The sequence below is a fragment of the Protomyctophum bolini genome (genome assembly GCF_963924005.1).
Source record: "Protomyctophum bolini genome assembly, chromosome: 9".
In the NCBI taxonomy this organism is placed as follows: domain Eukaryota; kingdom Metazoa; phylum Chordata; class Actinopteri; order Myctophiformes; family Myctophidae; genus Protomyctophum; species Protomyctophum bolini.
In genome coordinates, this window is record NC_137870.1 from 21,683,802 (window position 1) to 21,710,758 (window position 26,957).

The window sequence follows — 26,957 nt, forward strand, 5'->3', positions numbered from 1 at the left end:
AACCTTCTGTGTCATATCAGTTGTAGCCTAGTTCATAGTTGCGGGGAAGTACTGCAAGAATAAATCTGATCATTTCCCTGACTATAATTTGTCCGTCCCTAAGAAGCCATGTCTGTCTTCACAATGATAGTATAATAACTACATTTTAGCTCAAGCAGCAATAGCAGTGAATGTCAACATTAAGCATATCTTAAATGTCATACAGTAAATCTTATAAAGACAATTTTGAGCATATCATTATGCATGATAGTGTGTGTGTGGGTGTGTGTGTGTGTGTGTGTGTGTGTGTGCACACGTGCACGCGCGCACGTGCATGCGTGCGTGTGCGCTCGTGCGTGCATGGAGGGGGAGGGGTTTGCATTGTGGGAAGATGACAGCACAATAGCTTAATTAAAGTATCGTTGGCCAGCCTGTAGAGATGTATAGGCAAAGAGTTTCTCTCATCCTCTCCCATAAGGGGCTCAGTCCAACCTTGTGGAGATCTAAATGGAGTGTTAACCTTGCTGGAATTCCTAAGCTGATCCATATGGGTTGGACTGTCTCTGCACATTTTGTCTGAGCTGAACACTGGCCTCCTCTCATAACATGCCAACTGGCTCCCTGGCACACTCCTCCTCATGCATTATGTATCTCAGAGACTTAGTTGATTGTTGCCACCTCAGTAGCATCAGCCTGTATACACGGTGGCTGAGGGGAGGTAGTCAGGCATGCTGATCCCACTGCTCTCCCACCCCAGACCTGATAAGAAGGAGATAGATTGCTTAAAGAGCCAGGCCAACACATTATTCATATATTAGGCCAATTAGCTTAAATTGTTGAAGGAAGTGACTGTGTGGTGGACTGCTGAAATCAATGTGGACCATATGTATTTTGTAGAATGATCCGCTTTATATGATCCCAGGAATGAAGTATTATTATTGAACTCAACAAATGGAGAACATTCCTGTCCTTTGCTGTCTAACCTAACCTGTCTTCATTACGATTTACTTCCCTTTGGGCAGTGGAAAAGGGGATAAAAAAGTGGTGATGTTGGAGGGAATAATAATGAGATTCCAAGTGGCAGGTATGTAGAATAGATGAGAATCTTCTGTCCGATCTAGTAGTATGTCGTACATGAATAATAATGAATTGCATTTTTATTGCGCTTTTCCAAGTGCTCAAAGCGGCGCTTTACAATGGTTCATTCATTCATACATTGGGAGGTGAAGCGGCGAACAGTCGACGCCAGCGTCCTCACTTCCCACACCAATGGTGGCGAGATCACACCGACCAACTCATTGGAGACAATGTAGGGTTCAGTGTCTTGCATAAGGACACTTCGACATGTGGACAGGAGGATCCGGGATTCGAACCGCCGACCCAGGGATCATTGGACGACCTGCTCTACCTCCTGCGCCACAGCCGAATAATTCAGTAAATGGGAATCCATTGTGTCAAACATAGATAATATGAATGGTTTATTGTGATATGTGTAGTTGATACACCTATATGCCACATTGCCATTGCAAATTTCCCATATATTCATCTCCATTGCATCTCCCAAATGTTTATAGTTCATAATTCATGCCGTTTAATAGAGACATTCAGCAAAGATGGTAAAGGTCACGAAGCGAAATTGGTCTTAATTGGCTTGTAGTGATCAAAATGCTGTTGATGTACTAAATGATTGCGCTAATGTGAGCATTGAAACATTCATTAGGTCAGGAGAATGAAGGATAATTACCAAGGATGCAATTACTGCACTGAGTACCAATGAAAGCACATTTGCACCATCGTTGTAGTAAACACACTACATTTGAAGGTGAATATACGTATTGCAACTGTTTGCAGCTAGCCAGCAGCTGCCTTGGCTTATTTATTTTGGGGGGGGGGGGGATTTTCAAATTCCATCTATTTACTTCTTAGGGCCGATTCATACTCCTATTTTACCGCTGTTTCGGCGCTGTAGTGCCGAAATGATTTTGGCTCGTCAGAAATTTTCAGTAGCACCGAAGAGACGACTTTAGGACGGTACCCGCCCCCTCGAACCTCAAATGACGTCACATTGTAGGCTCTACAGCGCCGAACCGACTTTTATTCGGCTCTAAAATAGGAGTATGAATCGGCCCTTACACCTTCTCCCTGTTTCTCTTTCCCTTCTTTTCACAGTGACAATCATTTTCGTTTTAACTTGAGCTAAAATAATCGTTTATGGGACAAAGTCAAACTATGTCTGACTGACAATTAAAGAGGGTAATGATTCCCTGCACCACCCTTCTCAAGCTCATGAGGAAGAAGAAACAAAAGTTCAGTAAATTATGCAGAACACGTTCAAAACATCTTCTGTCAGTACCAGATTATGAATAGCATACTACTGATATTGAGGACAGATTGAGAGCAAGTTATGGTGGCGTTCTCTTCATTTCTGATAAATGTGAGTGCTTGACGTGTTGTGCCTTTATCAAATGCAGCTTGATTCTCAATTTCTCAGTGATTCTCTAAAAGTAAAGTCCTGACTTGTTTACTCTCCAGTGCCTCTCGTCATCTTTCTGTTCAGAAACAAAATGTACAGGTTTTCCAAGGCTGTAGCCACATATGTTGTGTAAAATAATAGCTGGTGCACTGCATCACCTTCAGCTGAATTTCTCTGAAAAGCATACAGTATTTATAATTATGGCATTTTACACTTTATTGCACTTTACATAATATTTAGTGGTACTTTATACTCTTTAAATACTGCACTATTCAGTAGGTTAGTTAGTTAGTTAGTTAGTTTATTTTGGTCAATTTTAATGAAGTTGAAGCAGAAGCTTTTTTGGCCAAAAATGTATAGTATAGTATAGACTACTATACTATACTACTATACAAAATAAAATGAACTATAACAAAGCTTCAAATATTACATTTCAGAACAGACGAAACAAAAAGATTTTCAGACGTAAACAGTTTGTAGGTGTGCACATTGGGGCGGGAGCGGAGGGTGTTTTTTCACGAGGTCCCGGGAGGCTGGCCATGCTCCGTGGCGTGTGGTCGTGTCCGCCGATGTTTGCAGCATTGTTGCTAAACAGCCATCCTGCCCTGAGCTGAGCTGAGCTAATGTTACGCACGGATTTAGGATTGTAAAAGGGATAACAATAGAACAATTTGAAATTTGCACCCTATGGCCAGAAGAATAATGAAGTCTGTGTGTTTGACTTGGGTTTGACTGGATTGCTGAATTCCCACAATGCCCACAATGCTTTAGCTTTAGTGCACTTCCCCTCCTTGTGGAGAGGCTGCATGGAGGTGTGACTTTGTAGTCCAGGAAGGAAGTGAGACCACCTTTTCATGACAGGTTTTTGGTCATGAACATGGATGGCGTCATGACTAAAATATATATTTTTTTAAAAACATATTGCACACATAAAAAACCCAGGAAAGTGTTTCTTGTGTCATCATCACATCATTAAAATAAGCTCTGGTTGCAAAAGGGGTGAAGTGGCCCTTTAAACAAAAAAGATACTGGGTAGAGATAGGTGGACCACGACACTCCCTGACTGTTTCCTGTCTCTACAATAAATGCTGAACATAAAACATAAAACCAAAAAGCAGCGCTTAAATCCTTGTCTATTGCTGGTGGCATTATTTAACATTTAAGGATGGATTGTTGCCTAGCTGCAGGCTTATTCCTCTTCCTTGCCCTACCTCAAGCACTGGAAGCTAGTCCAATCTGAGTAGCATCTGCTCTGTGGGATCTTTGAGAGCGCAAGCAGGAACAATGGCCCTCTGGAACAAGGCCCTATCCTGCTCTTAATTGCATCCGCATGTGTGGAGAAGCAGCCCCTTGCTTGCATCACATGGCCTGGAACATAGCCAGAATCACCCACACAGTCACTGAGCAGGCATAGCCGGCAGCAAACGCACTCTAATTGCAAAGACTGGAGCCCATGGCTTGAGCAGGCAGGGAAGTGCCAGGACCGGTATGGTGGGCCATGGAAAGCCACACATTTTTTAGGTATGTTTACCTTAATCGAGTATTTCAATTTTTTTGAGTGGTGCAAGTACCACTCCAAGGAACAGCAATGTCCGTGTTCACCTATGTGTTGGTTCACCTATGTATGTGTTCATGAGCTCCAGTATGACTGACTACCAGTAGGGGCGCTGTTGTGCCAGAAACAGAGAGAGAGAGAGATAGTATTAGTGCTGCACTGTTGCCTGCTAATGAGAGAGAGAGGAGAGGGGGGGAGAGAGAGGGGAGTTGCACCACTCAGTTCACACGGGTGTGATTTTTATATATACTTATAGTTTACACTATACAAGTTATTTATTTATTTGAAGATTTAGATTACAAAACATACATTCATTCTTTGATGGAAGCGTTGCATAGCATCAGAACCAATGTTAAAAGCTGCGTTGGGGCTCAACCACTTCATATATATGTGGGGGGGGGTATGAATATGTACGTACCTGGCTGACAACAAAACACAGTCATTGAACCACGCACAGAACGTCAGAAACGAATGCAAACAACGGCCGCGAGGTTGCCATCCAGAAACATACACGTTACTAAAATAATAATAATATGGGGGGAAAACAAAGACAACTAGAAAAGGTGCCCCTCGGAGCACAGGTCTCCACCAGGCCAGGTTGTGGCCTCCTGGTGGTGCTATAATAGGCCAATATGAAAAGGGTGCCATTTCTTCTTGGGTGGGTATATTCCTCTGCCTAGTAGGAATAATTGTCATCTGTCACGTTGATCCCGATTTTACATATCACTTCTCCCCCAGCCGATAGATAGAATTGTTTTTCCCGTTTGCCCCAGACAACCAGGCTCCTTCTAACTTTCATTGCTCTCTTCACTGACTCTGAGTTGTGAACTACATTTACTTATAGAACTACATTGTTTCCTGGATTTACAGGACGTGACAACATCTTCTAGAATTGACACGTATGTTGCCTTTTTCATGGGCGAGAGAATTTTCCTGTAACTTGGCTGTAATGTGGATTCTATCCTTCTCTCCGAACTAAAACGGCATATCTGAAACACTAAAGCTCGCTGACTTCACTTTTCTAAAGTATTTTCATCTTATATTGAACATTTTCCTAAAAAGTATTCCTGTTAAAGCTAATTCTAAACTTAATAATTTAAAGGTTTTATACCTATTTTGGGTAAATTAAAGCCCAATGCCTGGTTTTTATGAGACTGAGTACTTTTTGTAATCAGATTACTTCTACATTTTGATTTCCTGCCTGGTTCTCCTTCCACCTGAGTTATCGAAGTTAGTCCTTTTTAAATATATAATTATATAAATAGATCCAAATTCCCATCCATCAAATAATGATTGTGTTGGGTTACTAATATTCATAATTAGCATAAATAATTACATATCACAGCTGGTTCCTTTCGTTGGGTTGGTTAACTTACCAGTAAATCAGAGGCAGAATAGGGTGGGCTCACCGTGTCCCTGTCAAAATATTATAATCTAGTACTAATGAGACTGTGAGAGTACAAAGAGTACAAAATAAGCGTGTGAAATAGTATGGCGTGGTGCGTGGTAAAAGGTTAAATTGCGTGACTCTCACTCTCAAAGGATGAGACTTTGCAGCCCTGCTGATTACGTCCCATAGCTGGGGGTACGAATATGTACGTACTTAGCAAAAACAAAGACGTAAACAGGGTTAAACAGTGCATGTAAGGGTATGTAAGGGTTAGTTCACATTTTTGGACTTACTGTAATGCTGTAGAAAATACTTGCCATTAATATAGTTGTTGCAAAGGTATTAATTGATTGCCTGAGTCCCGTGGTGGGAGTTCTGGTCTGGTTTTGGTGACTATTAAGTAGTTCCGGTCATTTGGTGGGGGCACTGGGGGCCATAAATGAATCCACAAAACTAGCGTCTTTTGTATTGACCTAATTCTACCATATAAACTAGTGACTTTTGTTCAACTTTGACCCCTCTGTCACATGGAACTATGGTTTTGTGTTGATGCTGGCATAGTGATACTGGATACAAAAACAATTACGGTAGTTTTGTAGATTCATTATTGTTTTATGCGTGGCCCCCAGACCCCCATCAAATGTCCGGAACTACCAGTTCTACGTGAACTTGTAGACAAGTTGAGTAGACAAGTTGACAAGTTGTAGACAAGTTGAGTATTACTTCCTTGTGGTATCTGTATTTTTTACTTCAGAGTACTTCTTCCAGCACTGGCCAGGACATTGTCACTACCACTGCTCTTTCTGCACATTCGTTGGCTTAGAGCAGCTTGAATAGTTGAAGCTCAGCGTCATGGACCACGTACCTTACCTTACACGTACCATACACTAGATAGAAAATAACCCATCCAATTTGAAGTGTCCAAAACCACTCTACAGAGATAGTATCGTGCAAAAATCTCCATGTTTCGCCATTTGCATACATACATACTTTAGATAGGGCACTATTTTCGCCCATGCTAAACCCCTTATCCCTAAACTAGTTTGCCTTGTTTTACTATTTTGAAAAACATTTTTGAATTGTTAAAGGAACATTCAATAAATGGTAAATGGTGCATTTATATAGCGCCTTTATCCAAGGAACTTTACATAGATTGTGCATCAATTCACCCATTCACGCACACATTCATAGTCGCAGATGGCTGCAGACATGGCTCCAGACAGGTACGTAGCACTGGTGCCACCTACCTTTGAATTTGGTAGCGCCACCACAAATTAGGTAGCACCATTTTTTTGTTTGTATAGCGTGGTATGGTATTAATACATGACCTTATCATTCCCCCACATCGGGCGCCATTTATTTATGTAGTGGTTTCCACCATTAAAGGTTTGAATCATAAAACCCCCTACAAAGGTCACTGTGTAACAAACAGCAACCTACCTGGTTATACTTCAAAACACTGTAAATGGTTTCAACCCAACACAAAGACACTCAGTCAATAAAGGCAATACTTATTCCACACACAGAAAGTTAGTTTTGTGTTGAAAGTTGAAGGTTTTGTGTTGAAAGTTAAATGCAGTCCAAACCTTAAAAAAACTTTGGGATTAATAAAGTGACAACTTTTACAATATCACCATTATCCAAATTAATTCCTTATTATTAAAAAAATACATTTTGGAAAAAATAGCTCTTTTGCAATGTCAAAGGCCACCGAATTCTTGATGGTATCCAACCGGCAACTGCTTCTGGTGTAACGTTTTATCTGATAAGCTTTATTATTGATATCAAATTTTGCTTTTACAGGCTGACTAAAAAGCTGAATAACTCGAAATCTACAGAGCTCTCCATGGTTTGGATAAAATGTGCGATGTTCAGAGGTTTTTGCTGATTATCCGGTGGTCTAGATGGGAACATTGGCGCTTTCTAGAGCAAGGATGGCTTCACGGTTTTGGACCTACGGTACAAGGTTTCCACCTGGCAGTGACAGAACATCAGTTAACATGTGTCTGCTGCCCAGTGAAGGGCGGTAGTGAGTGCCATGTAATATCTCCAGCCACTGCTTCTGTTCTTCAGTTCTAAAGACAAGAGCTGACTGAGACAAGAGCTGACTGTCAGTCTGCCAACTCTTGTAATTTTCAAAGGAGTGAAGGAAGAAAGGCTTGCACAGCCATCTGACATATGGCTTGTTGCTGGGCGATACTGACAAATCAAACATCATAATACTTTTACCTAATTCCCTTTTCAATAAGGATAATCACAGAGAGGCATTTGTTGTTCATTTCAAAGTCTTAGTCTAATATGGTATTGTGTTACATTTAACACTACATTTTAATCAGAATGAGTTTATTAGTATTAATTTGTCACATACAAGGAATCTGACTTTATTCAGATTCAGTATGATTGTCACATTGTTGAGTCAAATTCTTTGTCGTACAAGCTCACATTTGCAATTCCAATTGAAGAATAGAATGTGTTTTGCAAAGATACACCTGTTGGTGGCGCTATAACAGGCCAATGTGAAAAGGGTGGGATATATTCCTCAGCCTAGTAGGACAGTCTGTGAAAGATTTCACGTAAATTGCACGCTGCGTTCATGATTTGAGGCTTTTTGTTTCAAAAGGTCCAATCCTGCAAAATCTGAAAGGATGGAATTAGGATGGAATATGAAATATTGAACAGAAACGTCTTGAACACATGACTATCGAGGATTCGAGGTATTGTGTAACAATTTGCCGGATTTTTGGACAGAATCTGGAGGAGTAATATCATAAAATGTGTTTTTCAAAAGTCGGCCTCCTGGTGGCGCTATAACAGTCCGTTCTGGAGATCTTGGGATAGAGGTTCATCGTTGGCATCCAGGGAGTGTGTGCGCAAAATTTGGCATCGACCGGGTTAACGGTGCCGGAGATTAGCTGTTCTGGTGGAGACAATTGCAATACAATGAGGCAGTTACTACAGTATGTAATAATCACAGTCTCTTGTGCGTGTTTAGAATAGCAATGAAATGAGTCAGAAATTCTTCTAGTGCAGACATTGCGGCAAGCAAAATAAGAATGGAATCACAGTAACTAGTGCAGATGAGACATCACTTTAGCAGCAGATATCAGACATGTCAGTGTAATAGTATGTGACAGTGCTACTGCTAATGCAGCAATAGTGGAGTGCAACCACACGCACAAAAATATAATCCCATGTGGTGGCCTGTCATCAAAGCAACGTGGACTTGAGCTCAGTGCTTGTTCAGCAGTGGTTGGTGGATTGCTCTTACAAGCTAAATACGATATTATGATTGAAATTGCAGATACTCTCGTATCGCAAAATCAATAAGATATAAATATATTATTAGCTCTGTTGTATCTTCAAGAATCTTGATAACCTTTGATTCAACGTGTCCGCAGACTCGGATTCTGACAGACAATGGATCTTTGAGTGAACCTGACAATGACTTTCTACTGACATGGTCTGTGATGCAAAGGAGTGGCAGGGAGACAAGGCAAACATCATTATGACATCAGTGGGCAAGAGCGAGACTATGCCTCGCCAAGGGGGAAGCTGAGGTGTCAGTGTTACTGATTTGAGACAGCCTTGGTAAGGCCTCCATCAGAGGAGATGTACGGCACATTAAGCTGCCAGGCTGCAAGGCTGTAGCACATACAAGGTCAGGGAGCAGATTTATGCTGCCATCTAAGCAGAATGAACAGCTGTAGGAGCTATCTAGGGTTTGTGGGAAATGAACCTTTTCATCACATTGATTTCCTAAAGCACCAAGAAAAGAGCTTTGTCAGCCATTGGCATTTGGGTCTGATTGTGTCAGATTTTGTCAAGCATCTGGGCATATAGCCTGGATTGAATGCTGGTTCCCTGGCTCTACGGTATGTTGCTTGAGTAATAGATAACACTTGTCTTTACGTTATTCAAACCTTTATACTACTCATACTATCAGTCTGTCAATGGACAATATTGTGGCAAACGGCAAGGCAAAATAATCCCCAAACATGCTTTTACTCAGAAAATATTTGCAACGCAAAATAACGGTTAACACACATACTCTCTTTCTACCGGTACACTTCCTCCATTGAAAAAGTATATTGATTGATATGTAAAAGAACATTTACATTGATATGATTTAAATTAATAACATGACAATTGTAATGCCCAGCCAGGTGCATTTAACTTCAAATCTAACAATACAATCGTAAAAGCATCAAACTCTCCCGACATTTGTTTCATACTGCAGTTATTCTCAAAGTGGGGTCTTGGGTCTTTTGGACGAAAATAACCCTAAAGTGGATAGTGCCAATATAAACATTTTTTAAATAAGTTCGCTCATAAATTGTCACCCAAGCTTTTCATTTAGCAGTGGCAGAAAATGCTTTGACTAAACATATTATGACACATGCAGTTAGAGTGAATGGAGACTAGAGAGCTCAGGAGCAAAAGATTAAGTTCAACTATATTTGAGCTTATTTTATGCACATTTCTGAATTGTTTCCACACAGTTTCAGCCCATTCATTGAATGTAGATGTCCCCAGTCAGTAGGCAGGGAGTATTTCTACGCTAGTCTAAACATTGCTTTGGTATTTAGACAAGAGACCAATTGTTCCCCTGGTATATACGTTTCGAGTCAGACTGTTTCTCAGAAATTTGTGGGGTAAATTGGGCAAACACCATCCTCAGTCCTTGCTCATCTTGTCTTTCATTTCATTGTTAGCAAGCTAGAGTGATAGAAGGAAGTGTGTAATCGTGTTTAATTCTTTGATCCTCTAAGTCTCAGCTCCATATCTCTTGAGTTATGTGGTTTTTGCTATCACCTTTCTCTTGCATCCATCCACCAAAGGGTTTGTTGTTCTTTGCCAGAGCCTCAGGGCATTCCGATGCTCAGTAGTGCAACTACAAAGAACATGCAGGATGCATTTTGCTGAAGTAAACCAAATGTTTGTTTTAAGCTCCAGAGCTCATATTAACCTGTTCTCTTGTGGCACCACTTGCTATGAAATTTTAATGGCAACTTGAAAGATTGTTTTTATTTACTCTTTGTTTATTTTTTGGTCAAATAATGACTGTAATAAACTCATTAGTGTTTGGGATATATTGCCCATCATTTTTCACATTTATGTGATGATCACATGCCAGCTTGTACTGTAATTAATGGCAATTAAAGGAGAGCAGCATTTATTGTAATGTGTGTCTGTGTGAATCTAATAGCCATTTTGGTTTAATTACTTTTCGCACAAGAGACTGTGCATATTTATCACTGACACAAATCTAGATGGTGATTAATAATTTTCGTGTAGATAAGAGTGTTTCTATCTGATAAGGGACCACTTTAAATTGACCACACTGATAAACTCCTCTGCTAGATTTGCCCTGTGTAATAGAATCCAACACAGTTCAGATTCAGATGAAAGATATTGTGTATGGACTAGGGAGCTGCCTAAAGGGAGTGAGGATTAAGAAAGTGTAATTTATTCAATGAGGAGCGCAGTTTTTTTCCCCTGGTGGGAAAACTAGGTGAATTCTACATTTTGAAGTATAAGCGAGGTTGATTCCACGTTACCTTTTTCAGCTTGCTGCATGGTTTCCTGAGGATTATAAGGGGTTGTCACTCTTGAATGAACACTTTAGTGGGGTAAGCCTCCAATTCCTTGAGAGATCCCAAGAGGTTTTTATCTTGATAGCGTAGAAGATTATTCAGAAATGAATAGACAAGCCTAAAGGGTATTATTATTCGTAGTAGTATAGATTAGTAGTTACTTTAGCAGCCACATAAGTGGTAGCATTCTGTCTGTCTGTCTGTCTGTCTGTCTGTCTGGTCTAATCTTTCTCCATAATTCAGTTCTGCCATGCTATACTGTTTCACTTGTAATATTATAAATATTCTCGATGTGCATTATACCTTTATGTTTAAATGGTGCCTTTATCCAAGGCGCTTTAACTAGATTGTGCATTACATTCACCCATTCATACACAGATGGCAGCGGAAACCATGCAAGACACCAACCAGCACATCAGCAGCAATTAGGGGTTCAGTGTCTTTTTTTTTAAATTTTATCCCATGATTTTGCAACACAGTTTTTTCACCCAGTGCCAATTATCTAATGTTATCCTGCGCGCTACACTTGCTCTACCTCATGCCTCCTTCTATGCATGAGGAGTCCAAGCTGCTTCTTTTCAACTGACGCCCTGGATGGCCAGGGGGAGGTAGTTTTAGAGACCAGGATTACTGCATGTTTTGTGAGGGTACCTACCCTAGGGGACACGGGGAGAACATGCAAACTCCACATAGAAAGGCCAACCCCACCTCGGGTACGGGCACTGATGACATGGTGGAGGGAACAGGCCCCAAGCGCCCACAGCATCCCCAACGGGAATCAAACCCAGGACCTTCTAGCTGTGAGGCGACAGCACTACAGACTGTGCTACCGTGCCCCAGGGGTTCAGTGTCTTCTGGGTGTCTCTGGGGGAGCCCGGGTTCGAACTGGCAACCTTGCGGTTACCATCCGGCCGACTACTTAACACAGCAGCACGGTGTGCATTTTCTGAGCATTTATTTTAATGATCAATCAATCGCTTGTGATCCAAGATGGAACACAATCTTAGTGTTTTGCCAATTATTTGAGGGGCCCACTTGCAAATGCAATACCCTCGGGACCCAACAGTAGGCCCAGCTGGCCCAATGCTTTACATAAGCATTGTTTGATGTCTATTATTTGAAGTCACAGTAGCAGTACAGTACAGTAAACGATTGATTTTATTACAATTAAATATTAATATAGTATAACAATTTCAACCTTTCAACATACTATGCATTCATTTTCACAGGTCTTATGATGCGACGAGATTGTAGATGGGCTTTATTATTCACTGTTTGTCATACAATTACCGGTATATAGGGCTGTACACTTTAGAGTGATACAGATTGTGAGCAGGCCTATCACCTAAACACAGTTATTTGAGACAATCTTATATGTCCTCCTCCCTGTTCATGCAGCGCTGAGGGACAACCGGATCGAGTTGATGCGAGCGTCGTGGCAGGAGCTCACCATCAGCATCAGTGATGTTACCCTGTCAGATGAAGGCCAGTACACCTGTTCACTCTTCACCATGCCTGTCAAAACCACCAAGGCCTACCTCACCGTTCTGGGTGAGTACATGATCCATCTCTCTGCCCCCGTCTCCGTAGGCCAATTACACTTGGCTAATGGCTATTTATACTTGGTCCTATGGCTGCAGTTTGTTTTACTTTGCTGGGTGTTTCTCGCAACTTTGGAGAAGTTTCTACACACGTCTTCAACTTTGCAGACTGAAAATAAGTCATAATGGTGACAGACTGTGCTACTGAAACTACAAGAGAACGTGGGCACAACTTATTTTAACCACATGAATCTAGTATCCCTATTCTCAGACAAACATTCTGCAGAAATAGCAGGTCTACAATCTCACAATGACGCATTGTGTGCTATTTTGGTGCGAGATGTGTTGTAGAGGGGAAAAAGGAGGGGGGGCTTTATATAGATTCCTGGGGGACTCCAGTCAACAAATTATAGTTGTGTGGTCTTGAAAGGTTCCTTTACATTCAGATACTATAGAGACTACCAGCACTCACAGAAATGCCCTTCGGGTAATTCTGTTTAGTTGGCATGGGCAGCAGGGAGACTGGGAGAGGTATCTCTGTATGCCAACTAAATCAAATTGCCCGAAGGACATTTCCACTCCTAATATACCGTTTGCCAATTAACCCATTAAGACCTGAGGCTGCCTTCTAAATCAGTTCTCAAACTTTTACGTGCCAAGGACCCCCAATTTGATGTATCTGGCCGCTGACCCCCATTTGAAAAATATTTTGTGCCAGGGGCCCCCAAAATAGAACATTTGGGCTAATACAGTATATTTTAAATCTTAATCCGGATTTAATAAGTTAATAAAGTATTTCCTCAAGCAAGTACTGTAATGTTATTTCGCCTCAGTTCAGCGCACGTCAGGTACACCCCCTGGACATGATGTACAAGTACACCCCTGGACATGACGCTAGTATGTACGTACATAGCATGGTCTGTGGAAATTTTAACCTCAACGTGTCTTGCTTTTTTGTACTGTAGGCATGCCGTTGCGGCCTGAGATCACTGGGTTCACAAAACCTGCCATGGAAGGAGACATGATCACTCTGACGTGCATTACATCCGGCAGCAAACCTGCTGCTAACATCCGGTGGTTCAGAAATGACAAGGAGGTGCAAGGTACGTCTGTTGTATGGTCCTGGATTTTCAATGGTGATGTAATATCCTCTCATCATGTAGTCAAATATGTACCTTCACTTCACGTTCATGTTGAATCTTATTACTTCACAATACTGGGCGTAACTAGCATAATTAATTGAAAACTGTGTGCATGCATACATGTGTCTGTCTGTCTGTCTGTCTGTCTGTGTAGATGTGAAAGGAGAGGTCCTCTCAGTTTGATGGCAGTACCTTGAGCTCTACGCAGGTCTTTTAATTGATTGTGCCGAGCATACTTCGCTTGAAAAGTTGTTGAAGATTTGCAAGAGCGTTTTTGTCTTGGTGGTACTGTCTGTGTCTGGCCAGCATGGGATATGACGTTTCCTTGTTGAAATGACATGCAAGTATCCCTGAAAGGCCAATAGTGAGTTGGCATACAGCATTCACAACTAGGCCTGCTATCCATCACACCACCTCTCTCTCTCTCCCTCTATGTACAAGGTCTATGTGAGTAATAATAATTAGCATAACTTTAAACTTGTTTGACTATGGGCTCTATCGTATCCCATGCCTTACCCGCAAGCATTAACCACTTTCCGTGAATTACGCATTTAGGAGCTTCTATCTGTAATTTTGTAAACGGTATCTTGCGACCACACAACCATTATACTGTACATTTTGCCAACTCCTTATCGGGTGTCTGTAGGCATGTTGATGCGCTTTCCCTATATTTGCGCCTCTTAACCACCCGTAATGTGAATCTGTTTGATAAAAGAATGCGCTCCTGATTTGGAGCTGCCTCAATTCACAATATGGTGTGTCAATTCCTTGTGCCCATTGTGTTTAATTGTTTAGTGAAATAAGTTATTTGATTTGTGCCATGGCATATTCAGTTTCATCACCCCATTGCAAAGCAAATATTTAATGGATTACAATAATGTAAAATTCCCCATAATCAGTAACACGTATACTTGTGTCAACCAAATGTGGTTTTATTGAAAGGCAATTAAAGGCTAGTTTGTAACGAAGCAACTGATGTCATTTCCAATGTTATTTCGCCTTAGTTCAGTGAAAGTCTGTTTAATTAATCCGATTTCCCGAACTTTCCTTTTCACTTGATACCGTTTTGTAGAATAACGTCAAGACTGTGTTGGTCGCAGAGTGGATGACAGATAGAGGAGATACTGGACACAAAACATACCCTCTGTATCAAATATAAATGAATTCCAAGACCCAGCGCTTTGCATAATGTAACAGGTGCTTTGCATAATGTAACAGGTAGCGGAGGTGTTTTAGGGATTTAGGCTGTGGCACAAGATAGAAAATATTACGGGGGCACGCCTCTTACGCAATGCTAAATCCCCAAATTACGAATAAAGTGCCTCCGACGCAAGATCAGTGTACATCAGTGTACAGCTGTGGAAGTCCAGAATTGGTGGCTTTAAGTTGCTCTGTGGAAACGGCCTATAGCACCTGTCCTTCAGCAGGACTCAGCTGCGCACAATTAAGCCACATCCAAACATGCTGTAGATCTGAACTTAAGACATTGGGAGTTTGGACACAAATGCTCCACCTTTCCATTTTAGTTTCTGCTCATGTTCTTTCTTCAAATCAGATCGAAATTGTGCTGTCTGTTTGTTTGTTTATATTCTCTCAAGGCAGATTCAGATCTCCACAGCGGAATCTGATCTGCAGCTCCTGTTACAACCGGTAGAGTTAGTTATGTTACGAATGTAAACAAAGACCAGTGCAACCGTAAGAGGAGGGACCACATTCTATTTGGCTAACCTTAATCCTAGAATCTTTGTACAATACAATTCAAAGTATTACAATTGCCCTCTTTTATCAAGTCACATATCAAACCCTATCTGAAACACGAAACAGGCACTCAAAAATGCTTACAGGAATGGAATTATATATTTAAAAAGCCTTTACTGCAGAGCGGCTATGTGATTAACACATCTAACAATTTACCCTGCAAATGTACTTACAGTAATGAATCCCCAAGGATCCAGGTCAACAATGAAAAATACAGTGGCAAATTAATCTATGAAAGGAGTCATCATACCCTGGATTAAAATTACATCGTTGCTGTCGGGCAGAAACCCCTTGTATCTCCATATTTTAAATCAATGACCTACTTCATCATACTGTATATGTCATATACGAAAGTAGCAAAAATAGAAATGTACAAGCTCATACAGCACTGCACTGTAGTGCGAAGCCCTATTGAAATTGCAATGATTATTATATGCTTATATCTGAAATGAATCGTGTTTTTGAGGAGCTAAACATACGCGAAAAGTTGTGAGACTTTTGGGAAACATTGGGACTGGGCGCACGGGTGACTGTTTCATGTAATCAATTCCCAACAGTTGTTGTTTTGGGGAGCGCTGGTTTCAGTCCATTCAATCTCTCATGTGAGTTGGCTAGTGAGGTGCACCCTAGGAGACATTTATACTTCAAAGCCCAACAGTATTGCGCACAGAGAACAGCTGATATACAAGCTCACATCGCATCGCAGATGCGACTGTTGTGAGCTTAGAAGTCTGCGTGTGCAACACCATCGCGGGACGAAGCATAAATTATACTTCATGGGCTGCAGGTGCGCGTGCAGCCGTGGACAAACAGGCTCTGCTGCCGTGATCTTGAGCGCACCTACCGTTCTTATGACAGCGACTAGAGGTGTGGTTTTGAGGACTGTTTTGAATTGCTATTATTGTTCAAACACAACAGAAACCAATGGATTATATATTTCAAGGGCGAGAGATCACAATAAAAATCCTAATCATTCTTCCTCCACACTGGAATAAAAACAGCATCTGAAAGTTTGATGGGGCATTTTTTACACGTGAGTGCAGTTAGAACTTTTCCATTGCATCTTATGAGAGGTGGTGTTCTTCTGCTGCCGTTATGCGCGTGCATGCTGTTGCTTATCAGTGTGACGTCATCTGTTAAGGCGTCTATAGGTTAGAAATAATCCCCTGGCTTTGCCCCACGTCTCTCTGTCACTTTGTTTACAAACGAAACTGTACGTGAGAGGAAGTCACAGACTTAAAACTCCATAGCCTGGAGGGATGCGATGCTCTGATTGGTTCAGAAACTTCAGAGCCAGTGTTTCAAGCCGAAACTTCAAAATAAAATGCCCACCATTTCCGTTTCACTACACCTTTAACAAAGTGAGGAACTTTACTTTGAAAAAGTATCAGGTCAATTCTGTTTTATTTGTATGAAAAGCTTTGTGCTTTGTGCTGGGGGCAGCCTGTTACTTCTGTGGTAGATTAATGCCTGTCAGTCAATTCCTTCCCCACAGGGGGCCCCGCCTGCACAAAAAGTTCCCGGGGTGACAGCAGGTGTAATAGCAAAAACATGTCATTTGTATTTCATGCTCTGGTGATTTGTTTTTCAACAATTGATAGGCGACAGGTTCAGTATTCTAAACTGTATAAAGCAGTCAGTTTAATATTAAATTTTTATTTATTTATTTAATGTCAACATCCCCCAAATTAATAGAATTTGAAAATATTTTTCAAGATATTCAAGATTTTGGGAAAATAGCAGATTGTGATGCTGATGCAATGGGTTGTGAGCTTGTATGTAGAACTACAGATTCAGAAGGCATTTGGTACGATGCCAAAAAACAGCTCCCGTAGGATTTTTGTGCTAAAATTGATTTTTTTGCAGATCTTGGTTCTATAGAGTCCAAACTATGAGAAAATGATGGGGTTCAAATTTTCCCGACCCCCACCCCGTTTCTGGGGGGGTCATCTATTTGGGACCTCCCAGAACAGTATGCCAGCCATTTAATGTCCGATTTTCATAATATTAGAATTGTTTTGTATGTTTTAAAACATTCTGAGTTGATTTCTTAAACTTTTAAAGTGGTCAGAATAATTTTTTGACTTTTGTTAGGGGTGTTTCCTCACCTGGGACCTCCCGGACTGACCTCTGGGCCTATAAGTTCTCATTACATTCCTCGCTCTGCTCCTGTTCCAGAATAACGTCAAATTAGATCATAAATGAAGCATAAAAGTATTTGTAGCTGGGCTCTGATATAAAATAAATAGTAGTAGCCAATACCAGGGGTCTTCCACAGGGGGCCCATGACCCCTAGGGGGTCCTCAGAGTTACTATACAGGGGCCCACCAAATCATTGTGGGATAGGAACTTTTATTATTTTTTTACATTAAACCACTTGAACCATAGCATCCCTTTTCCAGGGAGAACTTTAGCCAGCAATAGCTGATCTACAAGGTTGTAGTTTGAGCTTGTAGATCAGCTATTTTCAAAGTAAGGTGCCTCAGTGTAGCAAATATTGCTGCTAAATAAAGATCAGCCAGGCTGCTGCTGTCTTTCTCTTTGTCTTTCTGTTGTCAGTCAGGTGACTTAGAGGAACTCATCTAGTATTTCCTTGCTCGTGATCTCCTTAAATATGCTCGACTGATGCCAGTCTATCTTGCCCAAATGAACGCTCTTGAACAGGATGACCCTGCAGAAACATGGAACGCACTGAAGTCAGGTGAATTTGTGGTCAGAGATACCGTTCACTCATCTCTTCACAGATCAAGCCCTTGAGAAGGAAATCAAGAAGCTAAAGGGACATGGTGGGATGGTTGGAATCAGTAGAGATGAAGCAGCTCTGGACCGACTAGTCACTACCACACCTCATCTTTCTGGTCTAGTGAATCAGTACCTCAACATCTTCCCAAAAGCTTCCAGGTCTTCAAGGAAAGAACATTATCAGCTCTCAGGAGAGATTGCATTGAGGTCAAGAGAAAATGCTCTCAAGCAATGTAAATTGATTGAGTTGCACTGTGGAGGCAATCTGTTCAAAGAGAACACACCATTGAAGAGTCTGGTTTCATCAGCGCCTGTGTCAGATGGGGCAAAAAATGACATTCTTCCTGGGCCTACACATTTTTCTGGTGCTGACTGGGTAGGAAAATGTGTTGGAATCTCCAAGAAGACATGGGTCAATGCCTACTTGAGGCTTGATGATGATGATCCTGCCATTAACTGCTTCAAGGACCTTGGAATGGGTTCCATTCCACCTGAGCTTGATAACGGCAAGCTTCCATCACCATTGGAGTCATTGGAGCATGGAGGTCCAACAACCTTGCCATTACTAGATGGGAACTATTGAGGGTGAGATGCTACCTCAAACCCGTGCTGCACGGCTACCACATATCCTCTGTGCCAACTACGTCACAATGCGGGATAAGTCATTCATACCTGGCAAATTGCCCCGAGCTTCCACCAATCGAACAAAATGGATGGAATTCAGATAGTGGAGGGTATGTTCCAGTCAGGTGTCTTGCCCTCCCTGCTCCAAAGGCAGTACTTGAGCTCATCAAATGTGGTTGCAAAGCAGGTTGCAAGGGATGGTGCAGCTGCTCAAACAATAACCTGCCTTGCACTCCTCTCTGCAAATGCTATGGTGGAGACTGTGTCAAAACTATCAGGGAGGACATTCAAGATGATGATGACGAAGATGAATAGATCCTACAAACAATGTATTGTAGGCATAATTTACCATGGGCTCTTTAAGAGGATAAGTGTGTGTGTGTGTGTGTGTGTGTGTGTGTGTGTGTGTGTGTGTGCCCAAAGTGAGAAGTTGCAATACCTTTATTCCCTGCAGTGTCAACAATAATGGTAGAATACTAATAAACTATCAAAGTACTTTACATAAACGCAATATATTCTAATACTATTCGAAATACTTGCAAATCACATATATGGGTGCAAGAATAGGGGCAAAACTAGTCCCGGACCCCCTGTGGAAGACCCCTGGTATTAAATACTACTCATTTTTGTAATCAGTGCCCAGCTACAAAAACTTTTAATGCTTAAATTATTATCTAATTTGACATCGTTCTGGAACAGGAGCAGAGCGAGGAATGTAATGAGTACTGAGATGAGTCCGGGGGGCCCCGGGTGAAGAAAGACCCCAACCAAAAGATTATTCTGGCTACTTTCAAAGTGTAAGAAATCAACTCAGAATATTTCGGACATTAAGGCGAGACACTACAGGTGAAATCATGATTTTTTTTTGCTATTTTGCTTCCTAAACATGTTTTCTTTCAAACTAAAGCAAAATACACATTAAAAATACAGATTTAGATTTATTTTGATAGTTTATTTTAGCCAATGACAGCTCGTTTTTCTGGGTGAAATGATGATTGGTTGTTTGTACAAAGGAAGTGACCATATTTGGATCAGACCACAGTCAGCTCGAGGTCCAGACCTTTCCAATGATATATGCCATTATATGTTGTTGCCAAGGTTTGGATGAGATATTTTGTCTCCAAATAGTGGCTTCAAATAAAACGTTTTGGAATTTTACAATACAAATCTTTAAAGGCCGTTTTCTCAAAATAGGTTTTCCTCATACCTGGGACAAAGAATCTCCACTTCAGTTGAACTCACATACACCAAACGTTCCAGTCTCATTCATAACTATATTCCGCAGACATTTACACATGGATTTGTTGATATATCATTCACAGCCTGATTTACATCACATTTTATGCCGAAAATGGGTTTTTTATGCCTGTTGACACTATTTTCTGATTTGTGGAGTGATAATTAGAGATATCAAAAATCCCATGTGTAATTTTCTTTGTCTCTAATGTGCCAACAAAATGAAATGATAATTTTGAACCTGGCTTTATCCGATCTTCAGATTTATCGTCCCGAAATGTATGCAAATTAGCGCATATAATTCCTAATTTGCATATTTAAACATATAATTTCAGAAAACTTGTAATACAAAAAATCTTATTTTTAATATAAGTATCAACTGGAGAAGTTTCATTGTGATGGCTATTATTTAACTTTTTTCCCCTATTCACCTGGGGTGGCATACCATTATGGGAGGTCCAAAAAGATATGACCCCCCCAAATAAGGGGTGGGGGTCGGGAAAATTTGAACCCCATCATTTTCTGACAGTTTGGTCCCTATGAAAGCCAAAAAAGCAAAAAAATCACTTTTAGCAAAAAAATCCTACGGAAATACACATCGTACCACACTATTAAGGAGAATAAGGACCCTTGGTCCCCTGACCCCACTTTGAGAACCACTGCTTTAGAGAATGGAAATCCCACACTACTAGTACAAAGAACAGATTGATTTCATGCACACACACAAGCAAGCAAACACACTTAGCATCCAACATGACACGTTGCAGATCGATGATGGGTAACAGAGTTTGATATTTTACATCTTACTCTATTGTTTCTCTTTATGAGACACTTGTCCCAGTGTGGAGAAAAGTCTTTTGACACTAATTAATCAAAGAAACTGTCAAATCAATGCCTGCGGTGCGCCACATGGCCATGGTAATAATGTTTGCACAACACTTTTAAAGTCAATCAAGGTAAAAAATAAAGTCTCACGGTTGAAAAGTCCTAATGTGTGATTTATGAGACAGCATGAAAGGAGACGCCCCCTCCCAGGCTCCCTACTGCACTGATTCCTAAACAATTAACACAATATGTAAAATGATGCACGCGATGCATTGAGAGAATGTTTTCGCTGATGCTCCAAAGACGTGATGATGATGGCTTCTAGTTCTATGGAATCAAAAAGACTGAAATCAGTCGTGGCGACTGAGAACTTTAATCCATGTACCGGTCTGTATCTGATATCATTAAAACCACATACAATGAAATGAATGTAGATAGGTGACGGTCCACCGTCTACTACCCAAATCCAATGATGACGACGTGCCTTCCAAACACCCGCGGTGGAGCAAGTCAAATGCAGCGCCTACGCAACGCACCCAGTGGAGCCCTGCCGTCAGACAGGTAGTGGGCAGAGATTTGCTTTGAGCTGTAGCAGGGGTCGACCCCCCAGGACAGAAGGGACCAGGGTGTTTTTGACTGGCTGGAGGGCGCACCAGTCAGCCAGGGCCAGTCAGATATTTACCCGGTATGCAAGTCTCATTTCCCAGCCAGAAACATATTCATGTCAACGACCTCCAGTATTTACAAGCGAGTTCGGTGCTAGCCGTGAGGAGTATGATTTTACTTTTATAGAGCCTAACTAAATACGGCCCTAGCCGCCTCCCAGAACCGGCTTTGTTTCGGCTCTAAAATAGGAGTATGAATCGGCCCAAAGTGTATTAAACTACGTTTGTAGTTTGTATTTTATTTAAAAAAAGGTTTAAAAGTAAGTTGTAGCCTCCCCTGGATGCATTGGGTCATGCTCATTCCAAAGCACATGGGGGCATGCATTGGGGGCAACTACACACTAGTAATTCATATTCATAATAACATGCCATATAGTATGTGTCCATAGCCTCCAATTTACTATAGCTACTGTATTGTGCGGATGGTACAAGTTTCTCTCATCAAGCAACAGGGAATGGTAGTACATTACCAGTAAGACGCGCAAACGCGGGAAGCGAACGCAACTGTCTGTCCCGCTTTTGTGCCCATATTGGAGCTGAGTGATTTGTTTGTGATTGATGCAACACATTCCATATTTGGACGTATAGCTGCTTTGGGGACTCCTTATATGGTTATGGCTGAGTCAAATCACTCAGCTCCATATATGGGCAAAAAAGCGGGACACACACACAGACAGACACACACACACACACACGGACAGACATGATCTGCTAGGTCTCATAGTAAGTGCTCACTGCGTTCGCAATCACTGTGTTCGCAATCACTGCGTTCGCAAAAATCCAAAACATTAAAATCCATAACCAATTGAAAGGAAGCAAAACTGCAGTGTCAAATGCAGCACTGTAAGCTAAAGTATTAAAACATGAAAAGAAAATGGAGCTTCCAAAAAAGCCCTCTGTGGTCCAGAGTGTAAATAATGGTTAGAAATTGTTACTTTTGTTACAGTTGACATAGTTTGAGACTCCTGAAAATATGTTCTAATATTTATCATGGATAAGCAGTTAAACCCCGCTTCAAAGTTCTAATGGACTCAGAGCTCATCCCAAGTCATTATGCACATACAGTATGTAGTTCCTGGCTAGAGACCACTTGAACAAAATGGATGGACATACATATACATATATATTATGCACTGTGTGATTACTCTGAAATGAAGCCAAGAAAGTCTCAACTCATCCTGTACATTATGTTAGAGCTTAAAATGTTTTACTGTAGGCTATAAAAGCTGCTTTGTTTAGATGATCTATGGAAGACAATGATGCTGCCTGTTAACCGCCACTTTACACTGGGTGGAAGAGAGGGCCCTCAAGAGTTGAATTAACACTAAGGACTTTTCTCTGAAATTATGTACACCCAGAAATAACGTGATCTTTAAAAAAGTCACATACTTTCCCCCCGATGAAAGTAGAGATTCTCATCTTTCTTTTGAGATATTTGGTTTTTACATGTCATAGAACTAAATATTCTGTGGGTCTTGAAAGATTAGTAAAAAGGATCAAAATCGCTGGCAGTGTAGGTAGACTGTTCTAGAGAAACTCTGGCAGTGAATGAGTTTAAGTTAAATTGCTTGAGTGCATTTTGTTTCCACAATAAAGTATTAGGTCCTCACCTTTTCCCAAGCTTACCTTTTCACATACTGAAATGCTGCTTCTGCATACTGTATGCTCTCTCTCTCTCTGGTAACACTAGCAACCCTCTTGAAATACAGTGACAGCTTCACTGTGGGAGTATATGGACTCTGCAGGCAGATTTGTGCCACTCGATGCTTTTCTATCTACCTTCTATACAAGGCAAAGTGCAAGGCTTTAGAAATGTCTGTCCTGTGTTTCTTAATACAGTATGGTACCATATATTTGTGAATGCCCGGCCCCAACGACAGACTAAACTAAATGGTTAGATGGAGAGATATATATAGTGTGGGCTTGAGCATGACTAATGGCATATTTGAACTTATTTTCATTTTCTTTGTGTCAGTCGAATAAGGTTTGTGTGAAGTTTGTAGTCCAAGAGACGAAATGTGTGGCTGGAACTTCACTTTGTCAGCGAAGTCTGGTCTGTCTGTCTGTTCTAATCTATCCATCTATTCTATGTCTGTAATTTCTTGGGCTTCTTTCCCCAAATAAATTAATTCACAAAGAATGCTGCTTGTGAAAATTCCTGAACAACTTGCAGATGTCTCCGCTGTGTACTCCACATTTATTTAAGTATGGTGCCCTTCACTGGCTTTCTGCAGGCACTAAGGAGGTGAATGCCACATGGAAGTCATTTACAGTGAAGAGCAGCCTCCAGTTCCTGGTGGATAGGCGGGATGACGGGGTGGCTTACACCTGCAGTGTGGAGCACGTGTCTCTGGCCAGCCCATACATGACAACTGAAGTCCTAGAAGTCCACTGTGAGTACCAGTCCTGCATATTGTCGCTGTACGGAGCCCCTGAGTGGCAATGGTAAGAAAAATAAATGATCTTGTTTGAGATAATATCTCGTTCAAATAGATAACCTCAATAAAAATTAAGTGGAAAAAAAAAAGAAAGATAATATCTTGTTCAAACGAGATAATATCTTGTTCCAACGAGATAATATCTCGTTCAAACGAGATCATATCTCGTTCAAACAAGATAAGATATCTCATTTGAACGATATACTATCTTGTTCAAACGAGATATCTCGTTCAAACGAGTTACAGAGATAATATCTTGTTCGAACGTCATAATATTAATCTTGTTCAAACAAGATAATTATCTTGTTCAAACAAGATAATATCTTGTTCAAACGAGATAATATCTCGTTCAAACAAGATAATACATTTTTCTTACCATGGCCAATTGGCCACTCAGGAGCTCTGTAGTTTTAGTGATGAGACTAGAATGAAAGTAAATTGCGAGATTTGAGATTGTGTTTCTGGATTTAGAATGTTCTTGGCATTAGGTAAGGAGTGAGGATTATTCTTTGGGTCAAGAGATTAATGGGAAACACTTGAAACAGGGAGTTACTTGAAACAAATCTAGTGATTTGATGATGATTAAATTAGAAGAAAAAAACTCAAGGAGTAATAGAGGATACCACCTAGAAGCATTAATAGATACACTTATTTATTAAGTGGTCGCTGATGGAAATATAAGATATTACAATAAACAGACATAATATATGTAGTATTTCATTATGTGAACAAATTAGAAGAAATACCTATTTAAACTTTAGTTTCATATTGATCTTGGGTTAAGAGAGTGGATACAAAGATAACTAGCCTACTTAACAACAAATACCTATTGTTGTGTGTCAAAGACTTACAGTATATAACTATTATAATAATGACTTCATTAATGACATCCTCAGTTTTGGTTGTGTCCTTTTTAGATGCACCCCACCTGAAGATCACACATTCAGTGATTATCCCACATGAAGGTCAATACTTCAAATTGGAGTGTGTGTCCATAGGCAACCCCATGTAAGCTGCAATTATTAATTGATTTATTTTAGTGTTAATTTTTATGTCAATTATAAACACCAACATCAAAATAAGATGATATTGAATTGCTTTTTAAAATAATACTATATTTTACACTGTTTTGTATACTACTATATTTACTTTTCTTTTTTTCCATCCCTAGACCTGAGCCTGTGCTATGGTCTAAAGATGGTGGAGAGCTGCCAGACATCGAGCGTATGATTGTGGAAGGCAGGGAACTAACCATCACTATGCTAAACAAAACAGACAATGGCACATACCGCTGTGAGGCCAGTAACCATCTTGGGACCAGCAGTGCGGAATATATATTATTTGTATATGGTGAGTACCCCAGTCGGAACAAGCTTTGTGTTAGCATCCCCCTCTGTTCCATATTTACAAGCCAAAAAATGTGTCTGCCGTCTGTGCCATACTGTGTGCTATTTTAAGGTGAGCATAGCGCTCTAACTCGCAGGTGGACAAACTGTCTCATATGTGCTGTACCACAATTTTGACTCGTACAGTATTGTAAGAGCAGAGTATTAACCACCATATGTACTATGTATTTTTTTATATCATCCAGTCGTCATTTCTCAAAAATATCCAACCATAAACTGCCAAAATGTAACCATGCCCGCGGCTGGATAACAATTGTGACCAATGTGTGACAAACAAACTTGTTTGCTTACAGTATGTATGAGGTAGATTCTGGAGTCAGGATGGTGGAATAACTCTTTATCAAATCATGAATGTTCTGAAATCTGAATGCATGTTCAGTATTAAATCTTACACTTAGTCATCCGTACTTTCAGGAAATCATAATGAATTTGATAATAATGAGATGCGCTTGTCTGTATAGTTCAGGTCAAATATCCTCCATACACTTCGATTCACCAAAACATGGTCATCTTCTAACTGGATTCGGTCTATTCCCTGGTACTGCTAGAGGCCACACTGAACCCAGAAAAACAAAAACATGTTTTAGGCAAGAATAGTTTTTTGCAGAGGAAATATTCGCACATCCACTAAGATGCAGGTGCATTCACTGCATTGGACAGCATCAAATTACCATTAATGAAGAAAAATCCCACACACTGGTCTTGCTGACGTTTTGGTCCCTCTGGGCCCTCATCAAGAGCGTCACAAGACACTCTTGATGAGGGTCCAAAGGGACCGAAACGTCAGTGTTTGAATAAATTTGATTAGTGAGAGGGGCGTTTCTTCATTAATAGGCAAGAAGAATATGGCATTTCACCATCTACTCAGGCTTTTGTGAACACCCTGAAACAGTTTTTAAGTTGCTTGAGTATCCATTTTAGCTACCCCGCCCACCCCCTTCCTATACAAACCCATTGTAACTTCAAATTCCATTTTAACCATATTAGATTAATCCAAAACACCAGTCCTTGGTTCTGGTGACAGATATTGCCCTTCTAATACGTATTTTAGTTTAGTTTTTTCCCAATTCTTTTCCTTTTCCAAAATAAATAATGAAAAATAAATGAAAACATTATTGAAAAAAACGCGTATTAAATCACGTATTACAAGGGCAATATGTATAGGCCTACTGTATAATATAGGGCAATATGTATACTGTATAATTATACTGTATTTTGATACAGCATATCAAAATACTGAATCAAGCAACTATCGGGGTTGTTCACAAAAGCCTGAGTAGATTATTATTATTATTACCCTTATTATTATTATTATTTTATAAATCTTTTTAAATAACACGTTGGGGGCTTGTAGCTTAAGTGGTTAAACTCTTTCATTTTGTTGGGGACTCCCTGAAACCCCTTCAAGGACACCTGGGGGTCCTGCTGTGAGAACCAGTGATTTACAGGAATTCAATATTATGTTCAATATTGTGTTCAATAATGTGAAAGACATTGAGAGGCTATAACACTAAACATGTAAAGATGTTAAATTGACAATAATGGTGTCCGTGGCAACTATTTAAGACCAGATGTAAACAGTGTATGGG

General features: G+C 40.5%; 1 protein-coding gene across 1 annotated transcript in view; it reads left to right on the forward strand.

Annotated features, from left to right (window-relative positions):
* cadm2b (cell adhesion molecule 2b) overlaps nt 1-26,957 on the forward strand; it is a 144,969-nt gene that overhangs the window by 105,876 nt on the left and 12,136 nt on the right. The window contains exons 3-7 of the mRNA XM_080771712.1: nt 12,390-12,542; nt 13,498-13,635; nt 23,759-23,917; nt 24,880-24,970; nt 25,134-25,312. Of these exons, the coding sequence (XP_080627838.1) occupies nt 12,390-12,542; nt 13,498-13,635; nt 23,759-23,917; nt 24,880-24,970; nt 25,134-25,312 (720 nt within the window). The remainder of the gene's footprint in view (nt 1-12,389; nt 12,543-13,497; nt 13,636-23,758; nt 23,918-24,879; nt 24,971-25,133; nt 25,313-26,957) is intronic.